This window comes from Pyrus communis, chromosome 15, assembly GCF_963583255.1.
Source record: "Pyrus communis chromosome 15, drPyrComm1.1, whole genome shotgun sequence".
Classification (NCBI taxonomy): Eukaryota; Viridiplantae; Streptophyta; class Magnoliopsida; order Rosales; family Rosaceae; genus Pyrus; species Pyrus communis.
In genome coordinates, this window is record NC_084817.1 from 8,050,056 (window position 1) to 8,076,175 (window position 26,120).

Genomic DNA, 26,120 nt, shown 5'->3' on the forward strand with positions numbered 1-26,120 from the left:
ATCACACTATCGGGCTCCGCAATCTCACGGAGGATCTTAAGGTGAAATTTAAGTTCTTATCTTCAAATATAAGATACTTGTGATGCCTCAAGTCTAAGAACCATTTGCATACTACAACCATAAGCTTTGTAACATTTAACATGTGGTAAGCTTCCATACGTTTAACCTTCTTGGACAGTTAGTGATGAATGAACTTGTCCAACAGACAAGCATCTGTATATCCATCACGTGTCCAACACACGTAGCACAAGACTATGCTAACCTTAGTGTGGAATACACCGACTTTCCAAATAGTTAATGTCCAATTGATTTTCCAAACAACTAGGAACTTTATTTAAGAACTAATTGACTATGGAATACAAGTCTCCCTGCCCTAAATTCGTTTAGAACATTGCTTCCATACCAAACTGACACATCTTGACCTGGTATGTACACATGTCCATCCAAATCATGATATGATAGTGAACACCTGGAGAGTGACGAAGTCATTAATTATGCTTGACGTGTAAAAGTGTGAATAAATTTAAACTTTAATTAAATAAAACAGGGTGCACAACGTGATTGGTTGGAAACCCTTATTACAAAATATGAAGTTTAGAGCATAGTGCAGAAAATAAAGGTACCATAAAGGATGATTATTCTTATGGAGATAATCCACTTTGACCGTAGTACTGTGAGCTACTTCCACTGAATCCTCGTACTCCCACGAGCTCAATTTGTATGTTTTGAAATGGAGAAAAACAAGACTAAGTGGCCTATAAAATAAAGTTTTCTGAAAACCTTATCAAAACATGTAACCCCTCGATGTAAAACAAGTATATAGTATAGTAATAGATGGAAGGGAACTTGCAACACAAATGAGTTAAAGGATATAGGGTGCTACTACGAAATATCTCAAATCACTGTCATAGAAAAATTCATGCTCATTACCTAATGAAAGCACACAAGTCATGTAGAAAGTAACTACGTGAACAAGTTGAGTGTAAAGTTTTCACATTCTAGTACTACACCACGTGAAGTTGTGCTAGTCCCCTCACATACATGTATGTCAACACCCTAAGGGATTTGTACCACTTTCAAAGGGGGAACAAGCTAGTGTACACCTACTATGTATCCAAAATGAATGTGAACTACACGTGAGCTCGACCTGCACTCGGACTAGTACAATAAATGGCACTAGTGCAATCATGTAATAATGATCATATATGATATAAAGATGTCAGGCCACAGGTTTATGCTCACAATAAATATAATAAATGTAAAATGTGAAAATCTAACTGTAAACTAAACATGGCTATCTCATTAGGGTATGTAAAAGCAGTTAACGAGAAAACCATAAATATATATATATGTCGCAGGGCCGTAGCTACCCAACCTATTCTGCCCACAGTATTATTCTGGGTGATCCTCTCCTATATGGGAAATTACTACACTAACCATTAAGCTAATTATAATTAATGTAATAAACCTCAGTTCCTCCTAGTTTGCTCAAAGATGGAATTTGGAAACAATTGAATTTGAATTTGAAAAAATAGAGCGTTTGAATTTTTCCCCAAAAATCTGGCAAAATCCATAGAAACTAGTGACCTCGAACCAGATCGACTCGACCTAGAGCCAAATCGACCCGACCTGAATCCATTTGGATTCGACCCAAATCCACTTCAGAATTTGGAAGGAATATTTTAAGATATATTCCATTAACTTTCAGTCAAAATTAATAGAATATTCCATCACTGATGGAATATTTCGTTAAAATTAATTGTTGACCGTTAGTTTACCGAAGTTGAATTTTTTGAAAAATCGCTTGGGATCCCTTTTAGTGTATTTCGATTAAATCCCATGGACTCATTCACAACATATTATCACTACAATATAAAGACAAACTCATGAATGAATAAAATTACCAATAGTAATTATTTAATTTGGAGTTCTTATTACATAATATCTAATATTACATAAATTGGCTTTTAGGGCATAACTCCAACATAAGAAAGCTCCAATCACACTAAGATAGGGATTTTTGATCCCAAGATCTCTTCATCATCTTCCTTAGGACAAAAATGGTCTTTCTTAGGATTCAAAGATTGAATGACCGTCAAATTACTAGATGACTTTGCTTCTAGGAAGTTAAATTTACGTAACACTTTATGAGTGTAGTTTGATTGGTCGACTAAGATCTTGTTGTTTATGTGCTCAATATGCAGGTCGATACAATAGGTCCTACCTACATTCTTCATCTCAAATTTCATCTTCAGGTGTGTAACAATCATTTGGATCTCTTATGGAGTTCCAATAAGGTTCCTGTCATCGACATATATTGCAATTAGTGTAAAATAAGAATTGGTGGTCTTAATGAACACGCATGGGCACAATTTCATTGTTTACATATCTTATTCCGATCAAGTACTCACTTAGGCATTTGTACCAAATCCGTCCATATTGTTTCAAACCATATAGCGAACGCTTCAACCTAATTGAAAATGTGTTCCATGGTCGAGCATGCATTGATTCTGGTATTACTAGTCCTACTGGGACTTTCATATAAATCTCGGTATCTAGATCCCTATAAAGATACATAGAGACCACGCCTATAAGTTGCATACTCGATCTTTCATAAACTACTAAACTGATTAAGTAACGGCGCGTAATAACATCTATTACGGGAAAATACGTCTTCTTATAATTAATCCTTGGGCATTGTGAGAAACCTTCTGCCACGAGGCGGGCCTTATACCTTACAACCTCATTATTCTCATTGCAATTCCTAACGGATACCCATTTGAAGCCTACGGGTTTTATGTCTGAGAGCGTTGGAACGATTGGTCTAAACATGCAACATTTCGCTAAGGAATCAAGTTGAACATGGATTGCCTCTTCCCATTTTGGCTTGTCAGATTAGCGTTGTGCTTCAACAGATCGTGGTCCAATGTCATCGCTCTTTACCATTTCGGTGGCCACTGCATAAGCAAATACATCATCAACAATGATCTCATTATGTTTCCACATGTCTTCCAAACAAGTGTAGTTGACATAGATCTCAAGTTCTCGGAATCGGGATTCTTAGATCTTGCGTCCAAGACACTTCCGTTATCTAAAACAATGTCTAAGTTGCGGAACGGATGAGGTAGCGACAGAAAGACCAACACTCGGGATGTCTCTTCATGTGCCGTTGCTCTTCTTTTTTGGGGAAGCTTGTCCTTCGAACCAAAGGATCTGCCTTGCTTCAAGGAGGTGACACTAGACTGGTTAGCTGCCAATATCGTTCTTCGTTCGTATGAAACGACATATTCGTTAGGAACACGACGTTTGACATGTACGATTTTAAGAACATCAATCCTTGCAGTTTCTGGTTACTCGTTCTACATCACTCTCTTTCTCTGTGGCACTAAGTAGATGGGATTATGACCTCCCTTGGAGGCTAAATAAGTTAACTGAAAAAACCGGGCTACTGATTTGTTTTTCAAAGCTCGGGATTCACAATTCTCGCGAAAACGATTAGTGGATGTCCCATGAATTAAATTCATTTCCATTACGCGTTAGTAAAGTTCTATACTACATAAGACAAAAAGACAGACTTTTAATTTTAGAGTCAATGACCTAACAAAGTTTTTTTACTCTTTCTCATACATTACTACTCATAAATGTTTTGTCCTCTTAAAAATGATATTCAAAACACATTAAAAGTAAATTTTTTATCCTCTTAGTTTATGTGGAAGAGAGTGCTACTATGAAAAGCGTTATCGAAAACATGATATAACTCTTAAAGATAATATATTAAGCAAAAATTTCAATACCATTTTCTCTGGTAATTGATGAAAATTGAAGGGTTTTATTGACAAAAAGCGTGCAAGGTTCCACAACCTTGAAACATAACTCCCTTTATTTTCATTAGGCTCTTATTTTGGGGTAGGTAAGACCATCTCCAACCGACCTGGCCAAAGGACCATAGGCCAAAATATAATCCGTTTTGACACGAAAACCGTGTCTAACCGAGGGTTAGGCCAAAGGGCTTATGGGCCCCACCAGGCCAGTGGATTGGCCAAAAGGAGCCAGCCCGTTTGCACTAACCTAAACCCATGCTAGCTGACGTCAGGTTACTGTTGAATTTGAATTTTTTTTTAGACGAATTAAAAAAAAAAAAAAAGTTCTAATTTTTTTTTTTATAAATACCTAAGCCATTTCTCACATCCTTTTCACCATTCCATACTATCTTTCTCATTTTATTTAATTAGTCACCAATTTTTCACATCCTTTTCATTATATAAATATAAGAAATCCGGAAGTTTATTCATTTAGCGACAAGTGGCACTCAAAATATGTCCGAAAACCTTATTTTAATATGATAGTTTAATTCAATTAACCATATTAATTCAATTAAAATAATAAATTATTGAGGGAGCTAAAAAATAGCCCCTTTCAGTTGGATATGGGTTTTTTGTCAAATGGACTATATTTTGGCCTATGTCTCTCTCAATTGGAGATGGTATAAATTATGGTATATACTGTTCATGAAAAAAGTAATTTCTTGCAAGGCAATAGGGTTAAACATGGCCCTTAGACCCCTTTCGATTGGAGATGGCCTAATACTTGAAAGACATATGTGTTTTTGAAGTAATATTTATATGACAAAGTAGTATGTACATAATAATTTAGTATTATGTTTTTCATTTGATTATTTATTGGTTTAAAATATATATATTTTTTAATGGGTAACGGGTCGATTCATATTACCCGTAAATATTAATGGGTCGAGTTCAGGTCAACTCATATTACTTGTTCATTTTACACGACACGACCCGTTAAGATATTGGGTATGACACAAATGCCAGGTCTAAATTAGCCACCGACGGAATTCGAATTCACGCTGTCATGCAAGAACTCAACACATTTCTATCATTGTAGTAAAGGGCCACTTGCAGTTTTTTTTCTTATCATATTAAACTTTCTTTTTCTGTTTACTAATTTTATAGTCATCTTCATTAAATAAGCTATTCGGTTGTTTATTGTTAAGAAAAAAATGTGGAAAACCGTTAAAGGTCCCTCAAAATTTTTGTGTGAAGAAAGCCCACCCTTGTTGGCCAGTGGGCTTATTTAATTCTACAGCATATTCCAAAGCCTTCAACCACTAATCGAGAAGCATTAGACATGGAAAGATGCTTTTAAGCTCAAACGAATCTTCATGTTTTTTTACTTAAACAATTAATTAATCCAATGCTATGACAGAGATTAATGTCCAATAAGATACTTTCTTCATACTTATCCTTACGATTATTAATTTCTTATTCCTCCAGTTACACCTTCTTCAGTTACACCATGTCCAGTTACATCACGTTCAGTAAAATTATATTGAGATCGTAGTATATTATCTTGAGGCTCATACGTCGTGTATCATGTGAATTTAAGATTTCAAGGTTGTTTGCTATGTATGTACTTTGTTTGCTTTGTATGTACTTGCTAATAGGACGAAACCAAAGACATTATGGAATCTATTCGCTATATTATATATGTATGTATGTATATGTAGTGGTAAACCGTGGCTCTTAGAGATAAGGACGCAGAAATAGAGATAAGGCTTCATGTATTCCATTTCAACTGAACTGCTCTTCACTTAAGACGAAGCCGTCTGCCTCTGAAAATCTTTATCCCTTGAAGAGCACCCTCTCCTCAGCTTTCATGGTGACTGGTGTACTTGATCTCATTCAATAGTTCAAATGCATATGTGTGTGTGTATCTGATAAACATTTGGGTTTTTTAGAGAAGCCCTTGCAACACTTATTTTCTTCACAAAAACCCATGTAGTTTTAAACATCCAAATAGAATCTAAAATTTAAACAAAGTATTTCTTAGCATCAACTATTTCATTTCTTTGATTTGTTGACAACCATTGTAGGTAAATTAGTTTGCATGTATATATGTATTAGGCACAATTTCTTATTATCATTTTTATGCAAAATGCAGGGAATTAATTAGTTTTTAATCAAGATAATTGTTATTTGGACTTCAAAAATCTTATTTGGCACTCAAAATTTTCTATAATTAAAAAGAAAAATACGCTTGTGAGAAATGTAGAATGAAATTTATGAAGTACCAATAACAGTTCCCATAATTAATTAACTAAAAATATTCTTTTATTTTACAGATAAATTATTTTGCACGTATTTATATATATTTTAGGTATGTTTTGTTATTAGAGGTGCCTTGTTATTCATATATAGTGTCTGCAATCAAACAACATTATTTTATTTTAGGATGCCTTTTTGTCCATCCACATTAATTTTGGTGTATGCTCACCATACCTCTCAATGTTTGCCACGTGTTTATTGCCAAACTATGGTCAACATCTCAATTTAATGTTCTTTTTATTGACTAAATAAAAACAAAAATAAATACAAACAAAACAGTTCTCTGCCCTGCCATGCCAACCCAAACAAACACGCAGCCGCGCTGCCACTGCCGGCGGCGACCAATTTCAACCCAATTCCTTGTCAACCTATCACTCCACTCTTACCCCGAAACAACATCTACCACGCTCTTCACAACATCATCCGTCCCATTATCTTTGATCATCCTATCATAAAAATGCCTGAAATGGAAAAGCCCTTTTTCAACTATTCTATAATTACTGTAGAAGTTTGCACATCAATGGAAAAGCCCTTCTCAGTCATTTTCCTCAGATCGATCCAAAGCCTTTCATGGGTGCTTATCCAATTTCTTCAAAACATAAGTACTGCACATCAATGGATAAAGACCCACCGAAGAGCTCAACTAAATCCATTTCTTCTCACATGCCCAATTGAAAAAATCCAAAGCCTTTCATGGTTCTTTATCCAATTTCTTCAAAACATAGATTACTGCATCAGTGTTCAGTGATGGGTACGACTCGGATAACTCGTTCTCGAACTCACCGGACCACACAGGTTAGAGAAAACGAGTTGCTCACTTGCAGAACAGGTGAAGAATAGAGATGACAGAGACGGGAGAAGGGTGAAGAAGAGAGAGGGAGAGAGTGAACATATGGTTTTTCCGGCGGAAGGACGGAGATCTGTTCACCGGCGGCGACATGGGTAGGTGTTAATCGGGTTCGTTGGGTGGGGAATTTGAAGCGCTGGAGTTAAATTATTTTTGTTTAATTTGTGTTTTAAATCACTGTTAAAAAATAAAAAGAACATTAAATAAAGTTGTTAACCACAGTTAGAAGATGAGACACATGGCAAAGGAGGTGTATGGTAAGTGGGCCAGCAAAAATGCATTCTTTATTTTATGAGAATTGTTATTGGCATTTTAAAAATCTTATTTTGTACTCTAATATTTCTATAATTAGTAAGAAAACTACACTTGTAAGGAATGTAAAATGAAATTTTTGGAGTTAATATTAATTACCTACTTTATAGGTAATTAAATTATTTCACATGCATTATTACATTAGGCACGTTTAGAATAGGCATGTTTTGTTATTATTATATGGTGTACAATCAAACAACATTCTTTTATTATGTAGGTAAAATATTTTACATGCATTATTATATATATTAGGCACGTGTTGATATTATTATGTATATGTGTGTGTAAATAATTTACCTATATTTTAAGTAAATTATTTTGCACATATTATTACATATATTAGGCACGTTTTGTTATTATTATATGGTGTGTGCAGTAAAACAACATTCTTCTATTTTGCAGGTAAATTAGTTTGGATGTATTATTACATATATTAGGCACATTCAATATTCTAAAAATCTCCGTCTAGGTGCTACTCAGCTGACTACCATCCCGATTAATTCCTAGGCAATTGAAAATTAAGAAATGACCCCTGACCTGCCTAGGCACCCACTAGCTAGCCTGGACCCCGCAATCACCCGCTTAGCTCTCGACTCTTAGTTAGACAGAAAATAGATAAAAAGGGTAAAGTACAAAAAACTACCTCAACTATTGGGATCACGACAGTTTCATACCTCATCTTTTAAAATTGATAATGTCATACCACATCTTACGAATTTGTGACAATGTCATACCTCTGTCAAATTTTCTGTTAGTTTTTCTGTTAAATGCAGACGTGGCAAAAGATGGGGACCACTTTCTATTAAAAAAGTAATAAAATATTATTAAAAACTAAAAAAAATATTTAATATTTTTTAATTATTAAAATAATAAATAAAAGTAAAATTAAAAAAAAAAAGGTAAAGTACAAAAAACTACCTCAACTATTGGGGTGACAACAGTTTCATACCTCATCTTTAAAATTGACAATGTCATACCGCATCTTACGAATTTGTGACAATGTCATACCTCCGTCAATTTTTCTGTTAAATGCTAACGTGGCTTGATTCGGGACCTACTTTCTATTAAAAAATTATTAAAAACTCATAAAACAATTATTTAATATTTTTTAAATATTAAAATAATAATAAAAAGCAAAAAAAAAAAAAAAAAAAAACCCTCATTTCGTCCCTCCCCTCCCCCCCTCCTCCCTCCTCTCTCCTCTCCCCATCTTCATCTTCTTCCCCCACTTGCAAATCCCAAAAAAAAAAAAAAAAATCCAATTTGTCTTCCCCCCATACCCACACTCAATTTCCCCACACCCACACGCACACGCACACTTTTCTCCCTCCTGCAACCCAGGAAAAAAAAAAAACCCAGATCCCGTCGGCGGGAAGATGGGTGAGCAGAGAACGTGGAGGATGGGTGCGGAAGAGGATGTGGAGAATGGATGAAAGTGGTGGATTTGGGGTTTGATGGGTTTTCAAAAATTTTTTTTTTTTTCCTTCTTCTTCTTCTTCTTCTTCTTCTTCTTCTTCTTCTTCTTCTTCTTCTTCTTCTTCTTCTTCTTCTTCTTCTTCTTCTTCTTCTTCTTCTTCTTCTTCTTTTTCTTCTACAGGGGAGTTGATGGTTTAAAAAAAAACAAAAAAAAAAATTTCCTTCCTCTTTTTTTTCCTCTCCTTCTTCTTCTTCCTCCTTCTCTTTCTCCTTCTCCTTCTTCTTCTTCCGCAGGGGGGTGCTGATGGGTTTTCAATTTTTTTTTTTTTATTTTTTCTTCCTCCTCCTTTTCTTCCTCTTCTTCTTCTTCTTCCTTCTCCTTCTCCCTTCTTCTTCTTTCGCGTCGACAGGGGGGAATTTTTTTTTTTTTTTTTTTTTTCCTTCCTCCTTTTTTTCCTCTTCTTCTTGTTCTTCTTCCTCCTTCTCCTCCTCCTTCTCCTTCTTGTTCTTCTGCAGGGGGTTATTGGGTTTTCAAAATTTTTTTTTTTTATTTTTATTTTTTTGGGTTTGCAGGTGGGGGGAAGAAAATGAAGATGGGGATAATAGAGATGAGGGGGGAGGGGGAGGGGAGGGATGAACTGATGGTTTTTTTTTTTTTTTCCTCTGCTTTTTATTATTATTTTAATATTTAAAAAATATTAAATAATTGTTTTATGAGATTTCTGTTAAATGCTGGCGTGGCAAGAGATGAAGGCCACTTTCTATTAAAAAATTAATAAAATATTATTAAAAACTAAAAAAAAATTTAATATTTTTTAAATATTAAAATAATAAAAAAAGAGTAAAATTAAAAAAAAAAAAGGGTAAAGTACAAAAAACTACCTCAACTATTGGGGTCACGACAGTTTCATACATCATCTTTTAAAATTGACAATGTCATACCGCATCTTACGAATTTGTGACAATGTCATACCTCCGTCAATTTTTCTGTTAAATGCTAACGTGGTTTGATTCGGGACCTACTTTCTATTAAAAATTATTAAAAACTCATAAAACAATTATTTAATATTTTTTAAATATTAAAATAATAAAAAAAGCAGAGAAAAAAAAAAGAAGAAGATGAAGAAAAGGAGGAGGAAGAAAAAATAAAAAAAAATTGAAAACCCATCAGCACCCCCCTGCGGAAGAAGGAGAAGGAGAAGGAGAAGGAGAAGAGGAAAAAAAGGAGGAAGGAAAATTTTTTTTTTTTTTTTTTTTAAACCATCAACTCCCTTGTGGAAGAAGAAGAAGAAGAAGAAGAAGAAGAAGAGGAAAAAAAGAAGGAAAAAAAAATAATTTTGAAAACCCATCAAACCCCAAATTCACCACGGGATCTGGGTTTTTTTTTTTTTTTTTTTCTTGGGTTGCAGGAGGGAGAAGAGTGTGCGTGTGGGTGTGGGTGTGGGTGTGGGGAAATTGAGTGGGTGTGGGGGGAAGACAAATTGGATTTTTTAATATTTTTTTTTTTTTTGTTGGGATTTGCAAGTGGGGGAAGAAGATGAAGATGGGGAGAGGAGGGAGGAGGGAGGAGGGAGGAGGGGGGAGGGGAGGGACGAAATGAGGGTTTTATTTTTTTTTTCAGCTTTTTATTATTATTTTAATATTTAAAAAATATTAAATAATTATTTTATGAGTTTTTAATAATTTTTTAATAGAAAGTAGGTCCCGAATCAAGCCACGTTAGCATTTAACAGAAAAATTGACGGAGGTATGACATTGTCACAAATTCGTAAGATGCGGTATGACATTGTCAATTTTAAAGATGAGGTATGAAACTGTTGTGACCCCAATAGTTGAGGTAGTTTTTTGTACTTTACCCTTTTTTTTTTAATTTTACTCTTTTTTTATTATTTTAATATTTAAAAAATATTAAATATTTTTTTTAGTTTTTAATAATATTTTATTAATTTTTTAATAGAAAGTGGTCCCCATCTCTTGCCACGTCAGCATTTAACAGAAAAACTAATAGAAAATTTGACGAAGGTATGACATTGTCACAAATTCTTAAGATACGGTATGACATTGTCAATTTTAAAAGATGAGGTATGAAACTGTCGTGACCCCAATATTTGAGGTAGTTTTTTGTACTTTACCCTAAAAAATTAAATATAAAAAATTGGACTTATTTTAATAAACTCGACTATTCTTACTATTGGCTCAAAAAATTCGACTTATATCAAGTTTCCCCTTTAATATAATGACAAAACTAGACATGGTAGTGGTTGTGGCAACGACAACGATGACGGCAACAGTGGTGGTGGTGGTGGTGATGGCAGAACGCAATGGCAGGGTTATGGTGGTGATGTCAATAGTAGGGTGTGGTAGCTGATGTATAGAGGTAGCAATGCTGGCAAAAACAGTAGTGTTTATTATGGCGGCATCGTTTGCGGTGGCGATAGAAACGATAGTGGTGGTGTAAGGCTAGTGGTTGCACTTGTAGGTGGTGGTGGTGAAGACGGCGGTGTCGATGCCGATAGAGATAGGGGTAATGATGGCAGCGACAATCATAGTGGTGTCAATAGTGGAATGTAGTGATTAGGGTGCATAAATAACAATCGTGGTAAGGGCGGAGATAGTGGTAGTGGTGGTTGTGATTATGGTGGCAGTGGTGGCAGTTCAAGGGATAAAATGCGTGTAGAATGATAAATAATGTCGTGTTTAAAAATTAATTAGGATATGTTGGGGACTCTTAGGTTGAGGTGGACTTGGGCTATGAGAATATCCTCTTGTCTTCCTTGGTTCGGATTCGTACCAAGCCACGGAATATCTCGAAAGAGTTAGTTTGTCTTAGGAAATACCCTGATAACATCAACGACTCGAAGATAACATGATTGATCAAGATAATGACTAACTCAAGTGAAGCATGGTGTGAAAGCTAGAAGATTATTGGTTTAACATGAGAGAAGGGATTTGCATGGTTGCATGAGATTCTTGGCTGGATGATTTGGGCTTTCCTAAGGTGGTAACAAGGCTTCTAATGGCTAAGATCTTTAGTGCAAGGCTACGGAAATTACTAAGATTGCATGGATGATGATTCTTGAAACTTAGAGTATGTTTCTGGGCTAGATCGAACTCTCTGGGCTTATTTCCAGGGTGGTTCTCTCCCCTGTGTTCTACCCTCTCTAATGGTTTTTCCCCCTCATTTTGTAAGTGAAGGGTTCTCCTCTAGGCTTCAAAGGAATCTCCCTTTGTGGCTTGGTCTTCCCTTTCCTTTCTCCCTAGCTTTCCTACTATTTCCTTTTTGGTGTAATGTAGTTGCAATGTTGAGACCTACATTCTGCTTCTTCCCAAGGCGTGGCTTTCCTAGGCCAGCCGTCTGCAAGCGCTACTTCTAGTAACGTGCCTCATGGCTTTCGAGCGTTGGTTGTCTGTGCAAGCTAGGAAGGGAAAGTCAGCATTAAATGCCTGACTTGCTAGGTTTAGCATACATTTAATGCTAGAATCTAGTTTAGTCCTAACTAAAAGGGTTTACTTGCTAGGGAAAGAGGTAAACTAGGCTAATTCTCTCTCAATGTTGCCTGCGTGAAATGCAAAGGGTATGGGCTTGGATCCTTGGGCCCCTAAGCAACCCAAAATCTTCCATAACCTCGATCCGCGTAAGCCCAATAACCTTATGTAACCATCCACACCACAATCTACTTGACAAGCTCGAATATGTGACTTGGGCTTAGTATGAACAGTGATGAGCATGAGGAAGCTTGGTGTGATGAATAGGCATGAACATGGCATGATTTGTGTAAATATCTGGCTTAATAATCATGACGTGGCATGTTTGTAAATATATTCCTTATCAACCCCGCACCTTGGCATGTGTTTGGGCTCGAACGAAGGCTTTGCATGACAATTGGACCTTGAGACTTGGTTGGATTGGTGTGTGACATTTTTGAGCCCCAATAGGGTTTTATATAGGAATTTAAAATATTTATCAAAAACTCAACTCTATTTTTTTATTAAAACTACTTTTAAAAGCAACACAAATGCTGCTTTTAAAAACTGTTGTCTAGAGGCCAATGCTTTTTAAATAAACAAGATATTTTAATTTTATCAAACAATTTGTATGGTTTAACTTTAAAGTGAAACATTTGAGAGAAAAAAGCAATACAAACCAGGCCTAAATAAGTATTTATTTTGCATTTTTTCAAGCGTTCATTTTGTAATTATTTAATCACATTATTATTATTTTAAATTATCAATGATTTCTAAATTTTCAATTTTTAACAGGTTTGAGGTTCCAAAAACACGCAAAGCGTTTACCAAACTTTATGTGCATGTCCAACCTTTGTATAATGCATTAAATTATTCAGGTCACTTCGATGCCAACTTTTGTATAATGTATTTACAGTGGCGGGATGATCAACTATACATACTTTATACATAAAACTTGATGAAAAAACGAGAGTCAACAAGAATATGCCAATCATGTGAAACAATGTGTCCATGCCATGCAATGCATGCGGCCGGCTTCCAATGCGGTTGAGAATTGGATTTGAATTATTGTTCCTTTTGTTTTGCCTACCAAAATACAAGTGTTATATTGACTTTTGTTTTTAATTATTTTTAGAACCATGAAATAACGGACATAAATAAGTACATTAATTAACACTTAAGTAATAATCTAATCATTAGTTTCCATTTTATTTAGCTTACAAAATTGTGTCTACACATTTAGTCTCTCTAGCATTACTTATATTATATGGTAAAAGGAACTTCATAGAGAACGAACTAAAATGTGCTATATTATATAGATAATGTTATTTACACACTCATTTTTACCTCTCACACCCCCCTTATTAATCTTTTGTCATTGAACTTCTTCAATATATTTGATTCGGTAGCCAAAAATTAAAAAAGGTGTGAGAAATAAAAATAGGTGTTTGGATAATACAATCCTATTATATATGAAAGTTTTAGAGTCAGATTTAGATTTTGGTGAGAGTACGACGTCCATGTTATAAAGGTATTTACATCTTCAGAATTCATAATTGTCTCCAATTAGCTGCAGCAAATCCGAGTCATAAACTAAATATGTTTCTTAATTTTCCACAAATTAACTCAATAGTGATCTTGTATTATGAAAAAAAAGAACAAACTATATATGCACACTATATTCTTCAATGTGTCAAATGATAAACTTTTTTAAGTATGACATGGTCCATCATTAACATTATCGATATTGTTCCAACTTAACCATATATTGTCACGTGTTGGGTTTTATCACAAAAGACTCGGTCTTATTAAGAGTGGAAAATCTCATATATTAATTGTATATTATTTTGTTATTTACTCGATGCGGCATCATATTCTCCAATACACCCCCTCACAAATGGCCTCACACGACATCACAAGGGAAACCAATTCCCTCACGGGAACTGGTCAAATTCATTATTGAATGATACACGAATTAATGGTAAATAATGAATTCCCTGGAGTTGAAGTGCAAAGGTATGCGGTCCCAACTCTTAACCTCAGGGGAGGTGAATTAAGTTTATTCAAAGGTGGCCACTTAAAATATGTTAGATGTTCAGTTGTCAGCATGATTGGAGTATCCAAATACAAGGAAGATTTAACAGGAAATGAATAGTGAAGCATAATACTATAAGCAAATTCTAAAAGTTCGGAAATCTAGATGTGACTCAAATAATTGCATGGTAAAACTTGGAAGGAAACATTTCTATTAGAAGCTAGAACAACATCAGTAGACAATTTATACAGCAAAAAGAAAAGATCATGAGTATTCATGTCATAGAAAAACACTGCAAGGCCCAGTTACAATCTTTTCCAACGTGCATAACTACTCAGAGTGGGCAGGTGGTGCAGAAGAAAGATAACCAAAAATATCCTCTTTATCTTCACAAAGATAAAAAATAAAAAAAATAAAAATCATCTTTATGGACTACTCTGAGTCTGTTAAGCAAACTCAATGTAGTTGTATCAAACTCCGTAATGCGGTTTTCGTGAAGATTAAGAAATTTAAATTATACGAAAGCTTTAGTTACTTGAGTTCCTATATGGAAGAAAGAAAAAAACTAATAAAAAATAAAACTTTACATAATTCAGCATAAACAGCTATATATAATGCTTCACCCTTACGAAAATTTTAACAAAGTTTCTGAGCACTCAGTGTAGCTAATTTAAGATTTTGATAACAAAATATATCAATTCGTTATAACATGCCTTTCCCTTGTGAATTGGGGTGGTTCTCCAGCTCTACCTCAGCCAAAACTGTTAGGTGCAAAAGCATCTGAGCTGCTAAGAGGAGAGGGAAACCCTTTAGAGGCTGCCCTAGTTGCGAATTTGGCACAAGCAGGCACCGCTATTGCCAAGGAAATGCATTGGAGTGGGTAAAAAATAACTTAAGAAGAATGCTTCATGTTGTATATCGTGTTGGGGACTTTGACAAGACTGTAAAGTACGTGTCTATTTAGTAAAAGAAATATTGCTTCCATAATGCGTGGTTTGCAGAGGTAGCTAAGTATTCTTTCGGTATGCAGATTCTATTGGATATATGTCAACAATCTATGTATGCTAATAAATAATAAATACAAATAGAAAATTAACATAGTATGAACGATGAAATAATATTGAACATAAATATTGAAGATCGAGGATTGCATATCGCAATGTCCTTGAAACAGATATTCCGTCCCAACTCAGTGCTTGTAGTTCTACGGACGTCTGCTTCACCAGGATTCAACGATCAAGTCAAAATTCCAGCACTAGAAAAATTGACTTCTAGCGAATTTCTATGTGGTTCTCTCAGTAAGAATGTTTTGGATTATAGAAGAAGATTTGTTTTTGTTGTATTCTAAATGCCGTGCAAATAGATGTATATATATAATATTATTATACTTGTTCGCAACAGGTATGAGGAAGGGATGCATCTGTTGAGAGACATCTTCTCAGAGGGGTGTTTTCTTTCTATGTTTTTTCACACTTCAGACTTCATCTAAAATGATGAGTTTGTTGGTAAAAAAATAAATAATAATTAAATTCGAAATTAATTAAAAATAATTACTTAAATCCGAAAATAATTAATTAATTTAATTATTAGGCTCAAGGTCCATCTTTTGATAATTAATTATATATTAATAATTAATAATTAAATTCGAAATTAATTAAAAATAATTACTTAAATCCGAAAATAATTATTTTTAATTAATTTAATTATTAGGCACAAGGCCCATCTTTTGATAATTATTTAGATAAAATTAAGGGACACTTGAATGTGATCCTTAACTATCAATATTCTTTGACTGAAACCATATTGGTTTTTAATTTTTTTTATCAAAATCTCTGAAATTAATGTGATATGTATTTCTATGTAGGTTACTATATTTTTAAATTAAAAATTGAAATTTATAGTTGTTTGTATTAATGAGATTTTAAATAAATAAAAAACCCATAAATTGTGGATTAAAATTATTAAAATATAAATTATACTCTCCAATATGTTGTGTGTGTGTGTGTGTGTGTGTTTGTCTATATATAATTATATAAACATGAGTACATTCATCAAAATTAACAAAAAATTTATTGTACCAAAATATGGGTACATTCTTCAAAACCACACAAAAAATAATAGATATTAGGCTTAATAACATTAGTAAATTTCCTTGATTAATTAAACTTGAGATGGATACATTCTCAAATCAAGAAAAATAATGTACCCATATAAGTTTAAAAATGCATTGGAAAAAATTGAATAGATTTTATATAAAAAATAAAATAAAATAAAAAAAAGGTACATTTTACATACAACAAATTGGTATATTTAAGAATTGGTTCATTTTAAAATTAAAAAAAATTAAAAAATTACATGAATGGGTACGTATAAGATTAAAAAATTGGAAACCTTTTTATAAAAATTAAGGGATACAAATTTATTCTAATTTTCATTTTTCTTTTTTTGGAAAGGTTTTTTAGTCAAAATAGTCCCTGAAATATGTTTAACTCCTTATTTTGGTCCCTAAAATTTGAAATCAATAGAAATGGTCCCTGAGATTGTCCACCATCAATCATTTTGGTCATTCGGTGAAAAATTTTGTTAAATAAGGATCAACATGACAAAATTACCCTCAATTAAATAAACAAAAGGCAACATCATTTGACAAAAATAAGGGTAATTTTTTCATTTTATCCTTATTTTACGGAGATTTTCCACGGAATGACCAAAATAATTGATTATAGACAAACTCAGGGACCAACTCTATCGATTTCAAATCTCAGGAACCAAAGTGAGGAGTTATACAAATTTCAGGAACCATTTTGGCTAAAAAGTCTTTTGGAAATGTTTTGAATTGAAAATTAGTTCGGAGTTCAATAAAGATGTGAGATTAAAATCCTAAATCAATTATTAATTTTTATTTTAAAAATTATGTAACTGACATGTAAATTTATTATTGCATTAATGTTAGGGACTTTGATCAAAATCTGAAAATTAATAAGATTTCAGTTAATGAACATTAGTAACTAGAGACCAGATACTAATTTTTCCTCAAATTAATAATAAATAAATAAATAAAAATTGTTTTCTTACTTTTGAAGCCAAATACTTTCATTCAGTGGAGGGCTCATTGGCAAAGCTCTGGTATTGAGAGCATCTCGGTTGAGCTAAGAAACCAAGAGTGACTGAATGAGATGATGAGGAGGGTGTAATATGCAGTACCTATTTAACATGGGTTATAAAAGTATGTTGCAAGAGTGACTGAATGAGATGATGAGGAAGAATATTATTGTTTTCTTACTCCTCACGTATAAGGAAGAAGCATTTCTTTTGTACGAACAGACAAATTAGAATTTGATAAGTATATAAAATTTTCTTTCTGTGTTAGATTTGCAGTTACGGTAAATGACTTCTTACATGTAAAGAGAATAGACATTTATTCTGTACAGACAAATAGCAGTTTGACACTTTTTTCCTTTTGTGTTACTAAAATGCTTTAATATATGTGTCAACTTCTTACTTGTAGTTAGGGGTGGATGATTCTTCATTTGAAAGAAGCCAAATCATGTTCTTATTTGTTACGAAAAAGGTTACTAATTTAGTAGCGGTTTTAACATTCTCAAGCACTTCAAATGACACTTGTAACAGGAGGGACAAAAATAAATAATAGTGTAGAATCGTTACCCTACAAATTCAATGTACAAAGCGAAGGGACACAAATAAAGTTGAACGATATTCATCTTTTGTCTCCATTTTGATTGTTCCTTTTCCTTTTTCCTTACTCAGTGCTTAATTACGCATAAATAGGTAAAGATCCATATTTTCATCGGCCTTGTTCATGATTGCTAGGGCTTCTTTTGTCACCTAAGTCAATTGATTTCCCTAGTTTTATTAAAGCATGAAATCTATGGAATATTTGACCAAAATTATATAAAGCATGAAATATAACAATCGCTAATTCACTAAAAAGTGTTTTACCGTGCCTAAGTAGCGTAATGGGTTCTTTCTACTAGAAATTCTTTGGTAATGCTACAATTTACTCATGTTATAATGTATTCTATTTACTAGTTTGATACTTCAAAACACAAACATGTTTACCCGCATCATAAGGCATGAATTAGTAACGTCACAATGTTACAATCACACCGTGTTTTCTTTTTCTCCCACTCCAACAACCCTATAACTTCAGCATGGTAGTAGTGATGGCAAAACTTAATAGTTTCAAGACCCACGCACCAAGAGGAATGGTATCAGCAGTTTACGGAGATTTTTCAAGAGAACTTTAACGAAAAGCTCCTGGTACTGTTCACTTTAACGAAAAACCATATTTTTACACTAAAAAGTCAATCCTAGTACTATTCACTTTAGCCTTTATTTTGTCCTTATCGTTAAAACTCAAAGTTTTCAAGCCATTTTCATTAGTTTTCCTATTTTTCAATGTATCCAAAACATGGTGGTACATGATGTGTCTCTATACAAGTTGTGAGGTTCTTGTGTTAAAAATTTAATAACATAAAAAATAAAATTTCCCACCATTTATATAATAACATGTGACGTACTACTTGTGTCACGGGCACAAGGAAAAATTTCTCCAATTTATGATACAACTTTCAGAGTTGCTTGGAGCCTAATCATATCTTAAAATTCATGATTAATTATCATAATCCAAAAATCTTAGAGCATCTCCAAGACTCCGAAGAAGATGTCAAAATTCTAGGTGGCATGCCACTATGCATATTTGACATCAAAACTAACTGAAGTGTTATTTACTGATTGGATTTGAAGGCTTTGTGTTTTGAAGTCAAATTTGACATCAATGTCAAATTTATTTTTAATTCGTTTTAATGATTAGTCCCTTATTCCATTAACATTTAAACCAATAAAAATTTTGTTTTAACATTTTTTTAATAATTACAACTATTTAAGGCTCTATTTCAATAATAAAATAATATTTAACAATTCAATTAGAGAAGTACAAAATTTAACATAAGACTTCAGATTGCCACATCATTCATCAATTGTGATTTGTGTCTTGTAATTTGACATTTTCTTTGGAGATCCCAAAAAAAGAGAGATTTTTCAATATAATCGGCACACAAAGTGATACATCATGTATCACTATATAAATGATAGGATATGTGTGTTAAAATGTTAACAACTTAAAAAATAAAATTTCTCACCACTTACATAAAAACACGTGATGTACCACTTATGTTCCCGTCACATTGAAAAATTTCTCCAAAAAAAAAACCTTTCAGCTTTCCAACCTACAAAGATACCAAAGGAGCTCAAAATCACAAGTTTTATACTAGAAGAACTCAAGACGCCGAAAGGAGTATTCTACAATGGCTGGAAAAATAAATCCTTCAATAACATAGAAACAAAAACAAATCATTGATCAAGTCCAGCCTGCTTCAAATTATGCACTGCTTAAAGCTTCTACATATAAAGCTCGAAGAATTTAACAAGCGATAGAAAGAGGGATCTCTAATACCCTCTTCAATTGAGATCAAGACGCCCAATGAAGTTCTCCCATTCAAGATCTGAAGCAAAGAAAAATATCATTAATGAGCACTTTATGTAGCAAATGAAACATAGCAACTCGAAAAGGGACATTTCCGTTGAGAAAAGGTCAGTGTAGTCGATACCTGAATAGTGTACTCTTTTTCCAGATTCCGAAGGACCTGGAGAACATATCCAGGGCTTTGATCCGAAAAAGATTAAGAACAGAAAGCAACTCAATCCTGAATCGAATGAAATACAGTCAAAACAACCTTATAATGCCGGAAAGGATTGTATGATGGAAAATACACTTTACACATATCCACACAACACGATATGGGCTTAGTCATTTTTTCCACCTATAAACGCGGAAACTCCAAGCTTCAGAGGTCAGAAGTCCAAGCACATCCTGTGTGTCCAGATTTTGCCAGGCAAAGTTTTCACATGCGTAATGAAATTTGACATGGGAGAAAACAAGCAACCCAAACTTCCCGGCATTTGCTACATAAAGATGCATGCTCTGGGCAATCTCATTCAGGTCTGTAGCCGAAGAAAGAAAACAAGGGTGAAGAGCTTGAATACTATTTATGCAGTTTTGGAGCGATTATCCTCCATTTGATACACTGAACAAATGCAAATCAAACAAAAGATAATCTTGCACGATGAAAACTCCATACCTATTACTTTGCTGAAGAAATTTGGTTTACTGACGGCATCCAACTGCTTGAAGCACCATTTTGATTCCCAACTCTACGGCCTAAGTTTGCATTTTCAGCTGGCCCCTCTGGTTTTTGAAAATGTCTTCTGAGAGTAAATGCAGTAGGTGGCATAGGTGCATTACTCACATTCTGCAACAATTACAACCCAGTACAGCATAAAATGAAATACATGAGAACATCTTCCATGCAAACAGGAATAGATATGTGATGCGACTGAAGGAGCAGAGCAGAAACATGCAAAAACAAACATTAATGGTTTAATTACAAGTTACATACGTGTTTCTCAACAGGATTATTAGCACCCGAATTCTGGGTTGTTGAGGATCTATATTGCATATGAACATCTGGATGCGCATGATTGCTTGGCCGCTCGCGTTCTGTGAGCTCAGCTGATCTAGAAACATCGCCTGAAACCCATAAATAAAACCTTAGACATGAGAAATACTTGATAAACCAACAATTTGTGTATAAATAGACTCCTCGAGTAATGTAAGTAACAAGGCTCTAGTATACCCAAAGCTTTCCCTCAAGTGAAAACTGGGGTACTGGAATTTTACCTTTAAGCCTCATTGGTACTGCTTGACCACTAGGAACTTCTCGACCGTGGACTACTACAGGTGGCTGCGGTTTCTGAGATGAATTTAGAAGAAACAAGGTTAAACACGTAAGAATGAATACATCAATACTTGAAGGAAAATTAGATACACACACGGAACAGAACATGGTCCTGTGCATACAATTCTAGCAGCAGTTAATAGAAGAAAGTTAAAAATAAATAAATAAAATAAAAAAATAAAAAAGTTTCATGAAAATACTAACAGATGATTGACCCTGAGTCCTTGTCTGCTGTGCCTGCTGATATTTTAGAATTGTCCAGTCAAATATATAGTCAAACTCGTATCCTGTGAGATATGGGAACAATTTATAAACATCAATAAACAAAGACCACCAGTTCAAAAATAAACCTAGAGCAACACATTTAATAATTCTAAACAGGGAGGAACCGAAAAATCAGTTTTCCATGAAGCAAAAGCTCATATGTACAAAGCATCGGCATTCCATATAATGCAGGCTGCATTTTTTACAACTATTTATATGTTGTAGGATAAAGAATATGGTGTAATATCATACCTTCACGGCTAAACAAGTCGCGAAACAAGCGCTTCAAGAATGCATAATCCGGGCGTTGATCAAATGTTAAAGAGTGGCAATAATGGAAGTACGAGGCAAACTCCACAGGATGTGACTTACATAGGGCCTGGAAAACAAATGTGACATCAGTTCATTTTTACACAGAGAACAGAAATTTCCAGAGAGACAAAAAAAGGATGGATCATAAATTCTTGCTCAATTGTAATGGATCTCTGAAAAGGTTTCAAAAGAAAATAGGAAACCCACCTCCCAAAAGAAAACAAAATAAAAATTGCAAGCTGTTTTTATAATTGCATACTTCTAGATGAGAATTCTTAAAACCTGAACTCATTTAGATATATGGGGCAATTTCAGTAAACTCTACATGTAACAAAAAATGGGAAGAACAAATACAAATGCCTGATACAAAAGTTTAGGAGACATGATCTTACAGAAACAGCATTCAACAAGTCAGCCATGTTGGATTGAGTTTTAAGTATGATCCTCCTATTCACAAGATGCAAACGTATCATCTAATGGACAGTGGCACATACCTCAATGGGAGTTGATAACTTCTTCTCACAAATCTTATCATATTTTTGCTTCTTTGTTGCAGCTTTTAGACCCTGCCAAGGAAGGCTAAATGCAGAAATCAATTAGTCTGCCAGGCCAAAAAATAGTTGAGTACCCAGTTAACTGGTCAAAACATTGTGCAAAGAGTGCTTGTCATCAAAGTGACAGTTGCGATGTGTTTCACCAATGAAAGTATATCAGCATAAGAATCCTAACTGGAGTGGTAAATAATTCAAGATATAAAATTCTCATTTAGAAAAGTGGTTCAACTTTATGGCACACCTTCCTCTTAAGAAGTACAGAAGAACATATCCAAGTGACTCCAAATCATCCCGGCGACTCTGATCTAGAACAATGTACCCAACAAATGAGGAAAAAGATAGCCAAAGCATTTAGAAAAGAATTAAATAAACAGTAACTGTCCTTACCTATTCCCAAATGGGTATTGCAACTAGCATAGCGTGCAGTTCCTGTTAAGCTTCTGTTCTCTCTGTATGAGTTTGACAATGAAAAGATAAACACATACTGAAATGCGAAAATACTGTTGAACAGGAAGAGCTCATTCAAGACACAAATGTCCTACTAGATTTAAGCATGGACAAAATTATGACACTTTACCTGTACGGAATATGCCGGTGTGTATTTTGGTCCCGAAATCTTTTTGCAAGTCCAAAATCAATAACGTAAACCTAATTCATGTGTATTTAACAATGGTTAATAATTGATAAACAACACAGAGATCATAAAGGCTTTATTGTTCCTGCAACTTAGTTGTTGAAGAGGAATGCATTAACATTACTTGATTTGCTTTCCTGCCAAGACCCATGAGGAAGTTGTCTGGTTTGATGTCTCTATGAAGAAACCCTTTAGAATGTACATATTCTATTCTGGTAATCTGCAATTGAATGAACAAAGGAATCATATTTACCACTACGCAAACAATTTAGCACTTAGTAATCTGATAATCCAGTAAAAAACCATAAAGTAAGTGTGGTCTTAAAAAGTGAGTCCCTTTTGATTGCAACTGACCAAATAATATGACAAGAATTTCTGTAAGCGATCCATAAGACAAAAACAAAATCCCTTAATAGCAACAACTAACTATAAGCTTAACAAATTACAAGCAATCAAAGAAAATATTCAAGATTACCATCTGATCTGCCAACATTAAGACTGTCTTCAGTGAAAACCTCCTCCCACAGTACACAAAGAGGTCTTCAAGACTCGGTCCCAGCAAGTCGATGACAAGAACATTATCGTCCTTATCAAATCCCGCCCATCTTATGCTTGCAATACCACCTGAAGGTTCATAAACTCAAGTCATTATATATGGTGAAAAAAAAAGATTCAAGGTCATAGTTTTGGAGAACACGTTGTTCAAGAGCAACACTATTATTGAATCCGTACTTCCTCCCTGCAGAATTTTATAAAGCTTTGCCTCGTACAAAAGTTGTGGATGTTTTGTCTTGTTATTTTCCTGCCACAAAAATTACAACCGATTACTCGAACATCATACTATTCGTCTACCTGAAATGAGAACAGGGAATACCAGAACAATATGGTTCCCCAATTGAAACCCACATCCATTCTAATCCCAATTTTCATTGCCACAATAGAACTTCTGACTCGAAAATGCACTCAAACCAGAAAATGAAATTCTTCAAACTTTCGAGATCTATAACACAGATCCTTAACACACAGAACCTAATTCTGACACAAGATTCCACTTTCAATCCAAAGAACCATAACTTGATCAGCTCAAACGCAGGATATTAATTCACAAAAAATGCAGGCTCAATTTTTTTCCCGGAAAGTATTCCCCCCGAAACAAACACTCAAACCATTCGATCAAATTACAAAAATGAAAAGGATCGAATCGAAACGTACAATCTTGGCCGCCAAATTCTCGCCAGTCTCTATATGCGTTGCTGACAAACCAAAAAACAAATAAAAAAAATTACAAAAATTAATCAGGACTATTGAAAATAATCAAAATTAAAGAGAAAAGGGGGGGTCAAGATAGCTAAATGAATGATTCACAAACCAAGATACAATTCGCCGAACGAGCCGCTCCCAATTTTGCGACCTAATTTGTATTTCTCTGCCACAACCCTCTCCATAAAAAGCCCTAATCTCTCTGGACCCGATTGACTTCGTCGATGAAGAGAGAGAAAGCTAAGGTTTTTAGGGCGAGGTTCAGATCGAATAGCAGAGACGACGATCCGGTCGAATGCAATTTGAGGAGTTTTACGGAGAGAGGTCAAAGGAAGAAACGAGCAGGACTCGGATGGCGGCCACAGGTAAGGGAGACGGGGATCTAAAAGGTAAAAGTGAAAAAGAGTTGGGCGAATAAGGAAATTATGGATCTTAAAATGAGGGGTGGAATTTGGAATTTATGGAGTTTGAGGTGGTTATTGAATTCCAGAAAGTATTTGGGAAGCTTTCGCCGGCCCGAACAACTGTGTGCATTCATAAAAAAGCGCAGGCAACGATGGCGGTAAAATCATTTTAAAAGTCTTGAAAATTAAAAGCCTATACGGAGATTAAATCCTAATAAAAAAATAATAATGTTAGAAAAATTATATTTGTAGACAAAATTAAAAAAATTTAAAGAACATAAATTAATGATTGGTTTATTATTATTATTTTTTTTCTTCTGAAAGAGTACGATCTTTATTACGAAACAAAGCTCACATACATAATAAGGATAGTGTGCATTAAAAAGTCTCGATAAAAACTTTGTCGAAGCTTTTAACCTGGTCTAAGGAAAAGAACGTCTCGCACGACAAGAAAGCTATCCTCACATGCCAATACTGAAAAACCAGTCCAAATTACAAACTTTCATCAAGTAAAACACCCCTAAGAAAATGAGGGGGATCTTCAAACCACAAGAATTGCTAAATACCTCCGACTCCAACCAGTCCAAATTACAAACTTTCATTCATATTATTTAATTTACAAAATTTATCTTCAAATTTAATGTTCCTAAAATTATTCTAAAAAAGGTAAATAGTAAAAGTTGGTTCTTTTGGTCAAAGAAACGAAAAGTAATTAAGTTGCCAAATTTTGTTTTTGTTTTTGTTGGAACTAATTACCAAATTAATTACTTAATTAATAACAGAGAGGATAGGATGCAGACAATTAATCCTATGATTTAGGAGATTTTTATTCTTTAATGTTTGGAAGAAAAAAAAAAGGTGAAAATGGGGTAAATTTGATATAACAATAAAAATGAGGTGACCTATTTCCATGACAGCAGATAAAGTGGAATTTTTCTAATAATGACTTACAAAATTGAACTTATTATATCAAGTTTACTCCAAAGAAAACAATAATACCACATTATTTGAATCATTCCAAATAACGATTGCCACGCCCTGATCCTGACATACGTCCAAGATCGACACATGACGTCACCACATTCCTGTTTATCTATCATGTCTCACCTCCGAGACATGACCAAAACACAACCAATGATTTAACCATGTAGTCATTTTCTTTTATTTCATGGCTACATCTAACCTTACGTTAGACTGCCTACATACCCTAAAAATGGATCAAGTCATTCGTAGTTTAGCTTTCACTACACTTCGACGTTTATCACAGTACATTCAAGCAAAAAAGCATAGCATTCCTCAATCAATTATTAGAACTTGACAAGCATGAAATTACTAGGTTTAGAGCTACATAACAAACCCACAAGACATTCAAGATTTCCATTCCATCCATCATATAAATCACTATGCTTTCAACATGATACCTCAATCCACAACATGCAACATCTCAAAGAACGGTTAACGAAGCACAATATTATTTTCAAGCCACATTGATCAACTAATCTAATCATAATAATAACAATCATATCCAACATCATTCCACAATCACTCCAATTAATCAATCCCTAGAATCAAAGATGCACAATATTAACATTTAACTACGTTAATCAATCAATAAGATCACATATCAATTTAATAAAGGAATTCCACATAATTCCCTAGCTGCATTCCAAGTAATAA

The 26,120-nt window shown here is 34.1% G+C and overlaps 1 protein-coding gene across 1 annotated transcript; it reads right to left on the bottom strand.

Annotated features, from left to right (window-relative positions):
- Window positions 1-19,497: 19,497 nt before the first annotated feature.
- On the bottom strand, window positions 19,498-24,470 carry LOC137717510 (casein kinase 1-like protein 3). Its single transcript, XM_068456894.1, has 17 exons — window positions 24,149-24,470; window positions 23,992-24,032; window positions 23,512-23,581; window positions 23,255-23,403; window positions 22,904-22,999; window positions 22,723-22,793; window positions 22,533-22,594; window positions 22,387-22,450; window positions 22,086-22,170; window positions 21,532-21,658; window positions 21,220-21,302; window positions 20,958-21,030; window positions 20,677-20,807; window positions 20,359-20,529; window positions 20,041-20,221; window positions 19,828-19,923; window positions 19,498-19,722 (listed from the first exon to the last, which is right to left on the bottom strand). The coding sequence occupies exons 1-14, from the start codon at window positions 24,222-24,224 to the stop codon at window positions 20,362-20,364; spliced, it is 1,296 nt and encodes a 431-aa protein (XP_068312995.1). The 5' UTR covers window positions 24,225-24,470; the 3' UTR covers window positions 19,498-19,722; window positions 19,828-19,923; window positions 20,041-20,221; window positions 20,359-20,361.
- Window positions 24,471-26,120: the final 1,650 nt, after the last annotated feature.

What these genes read in the sequence shown, in the direction of transcription:
- LOC137717510 (XM_068456894.1), bottom strand. Translation starts at nt 24,224, where the DNA reads ATGGAGAGGGTTGTGGCAGAGAAATACAAATTAGGTCGCAAAATTGGG. An exon ending in TTGGCAGGAAAGCAAATCAA is followed by an intron (nt 22,794 to 22,903) that starts GTAATGTTAATG and finishes CACATGAATTAG; the next exon opens with GTTTACGTTATTGATTTTGG. An exon ending in CTGTACTTCTTAAGAGGAAG is followed by an intron (nt 22,171 to 22,386) that starts GTGTGCCATAAA and finishes TTCTGCATTTAG; the next exon opens with CCTTCCTTGGCAGGGTCTAA.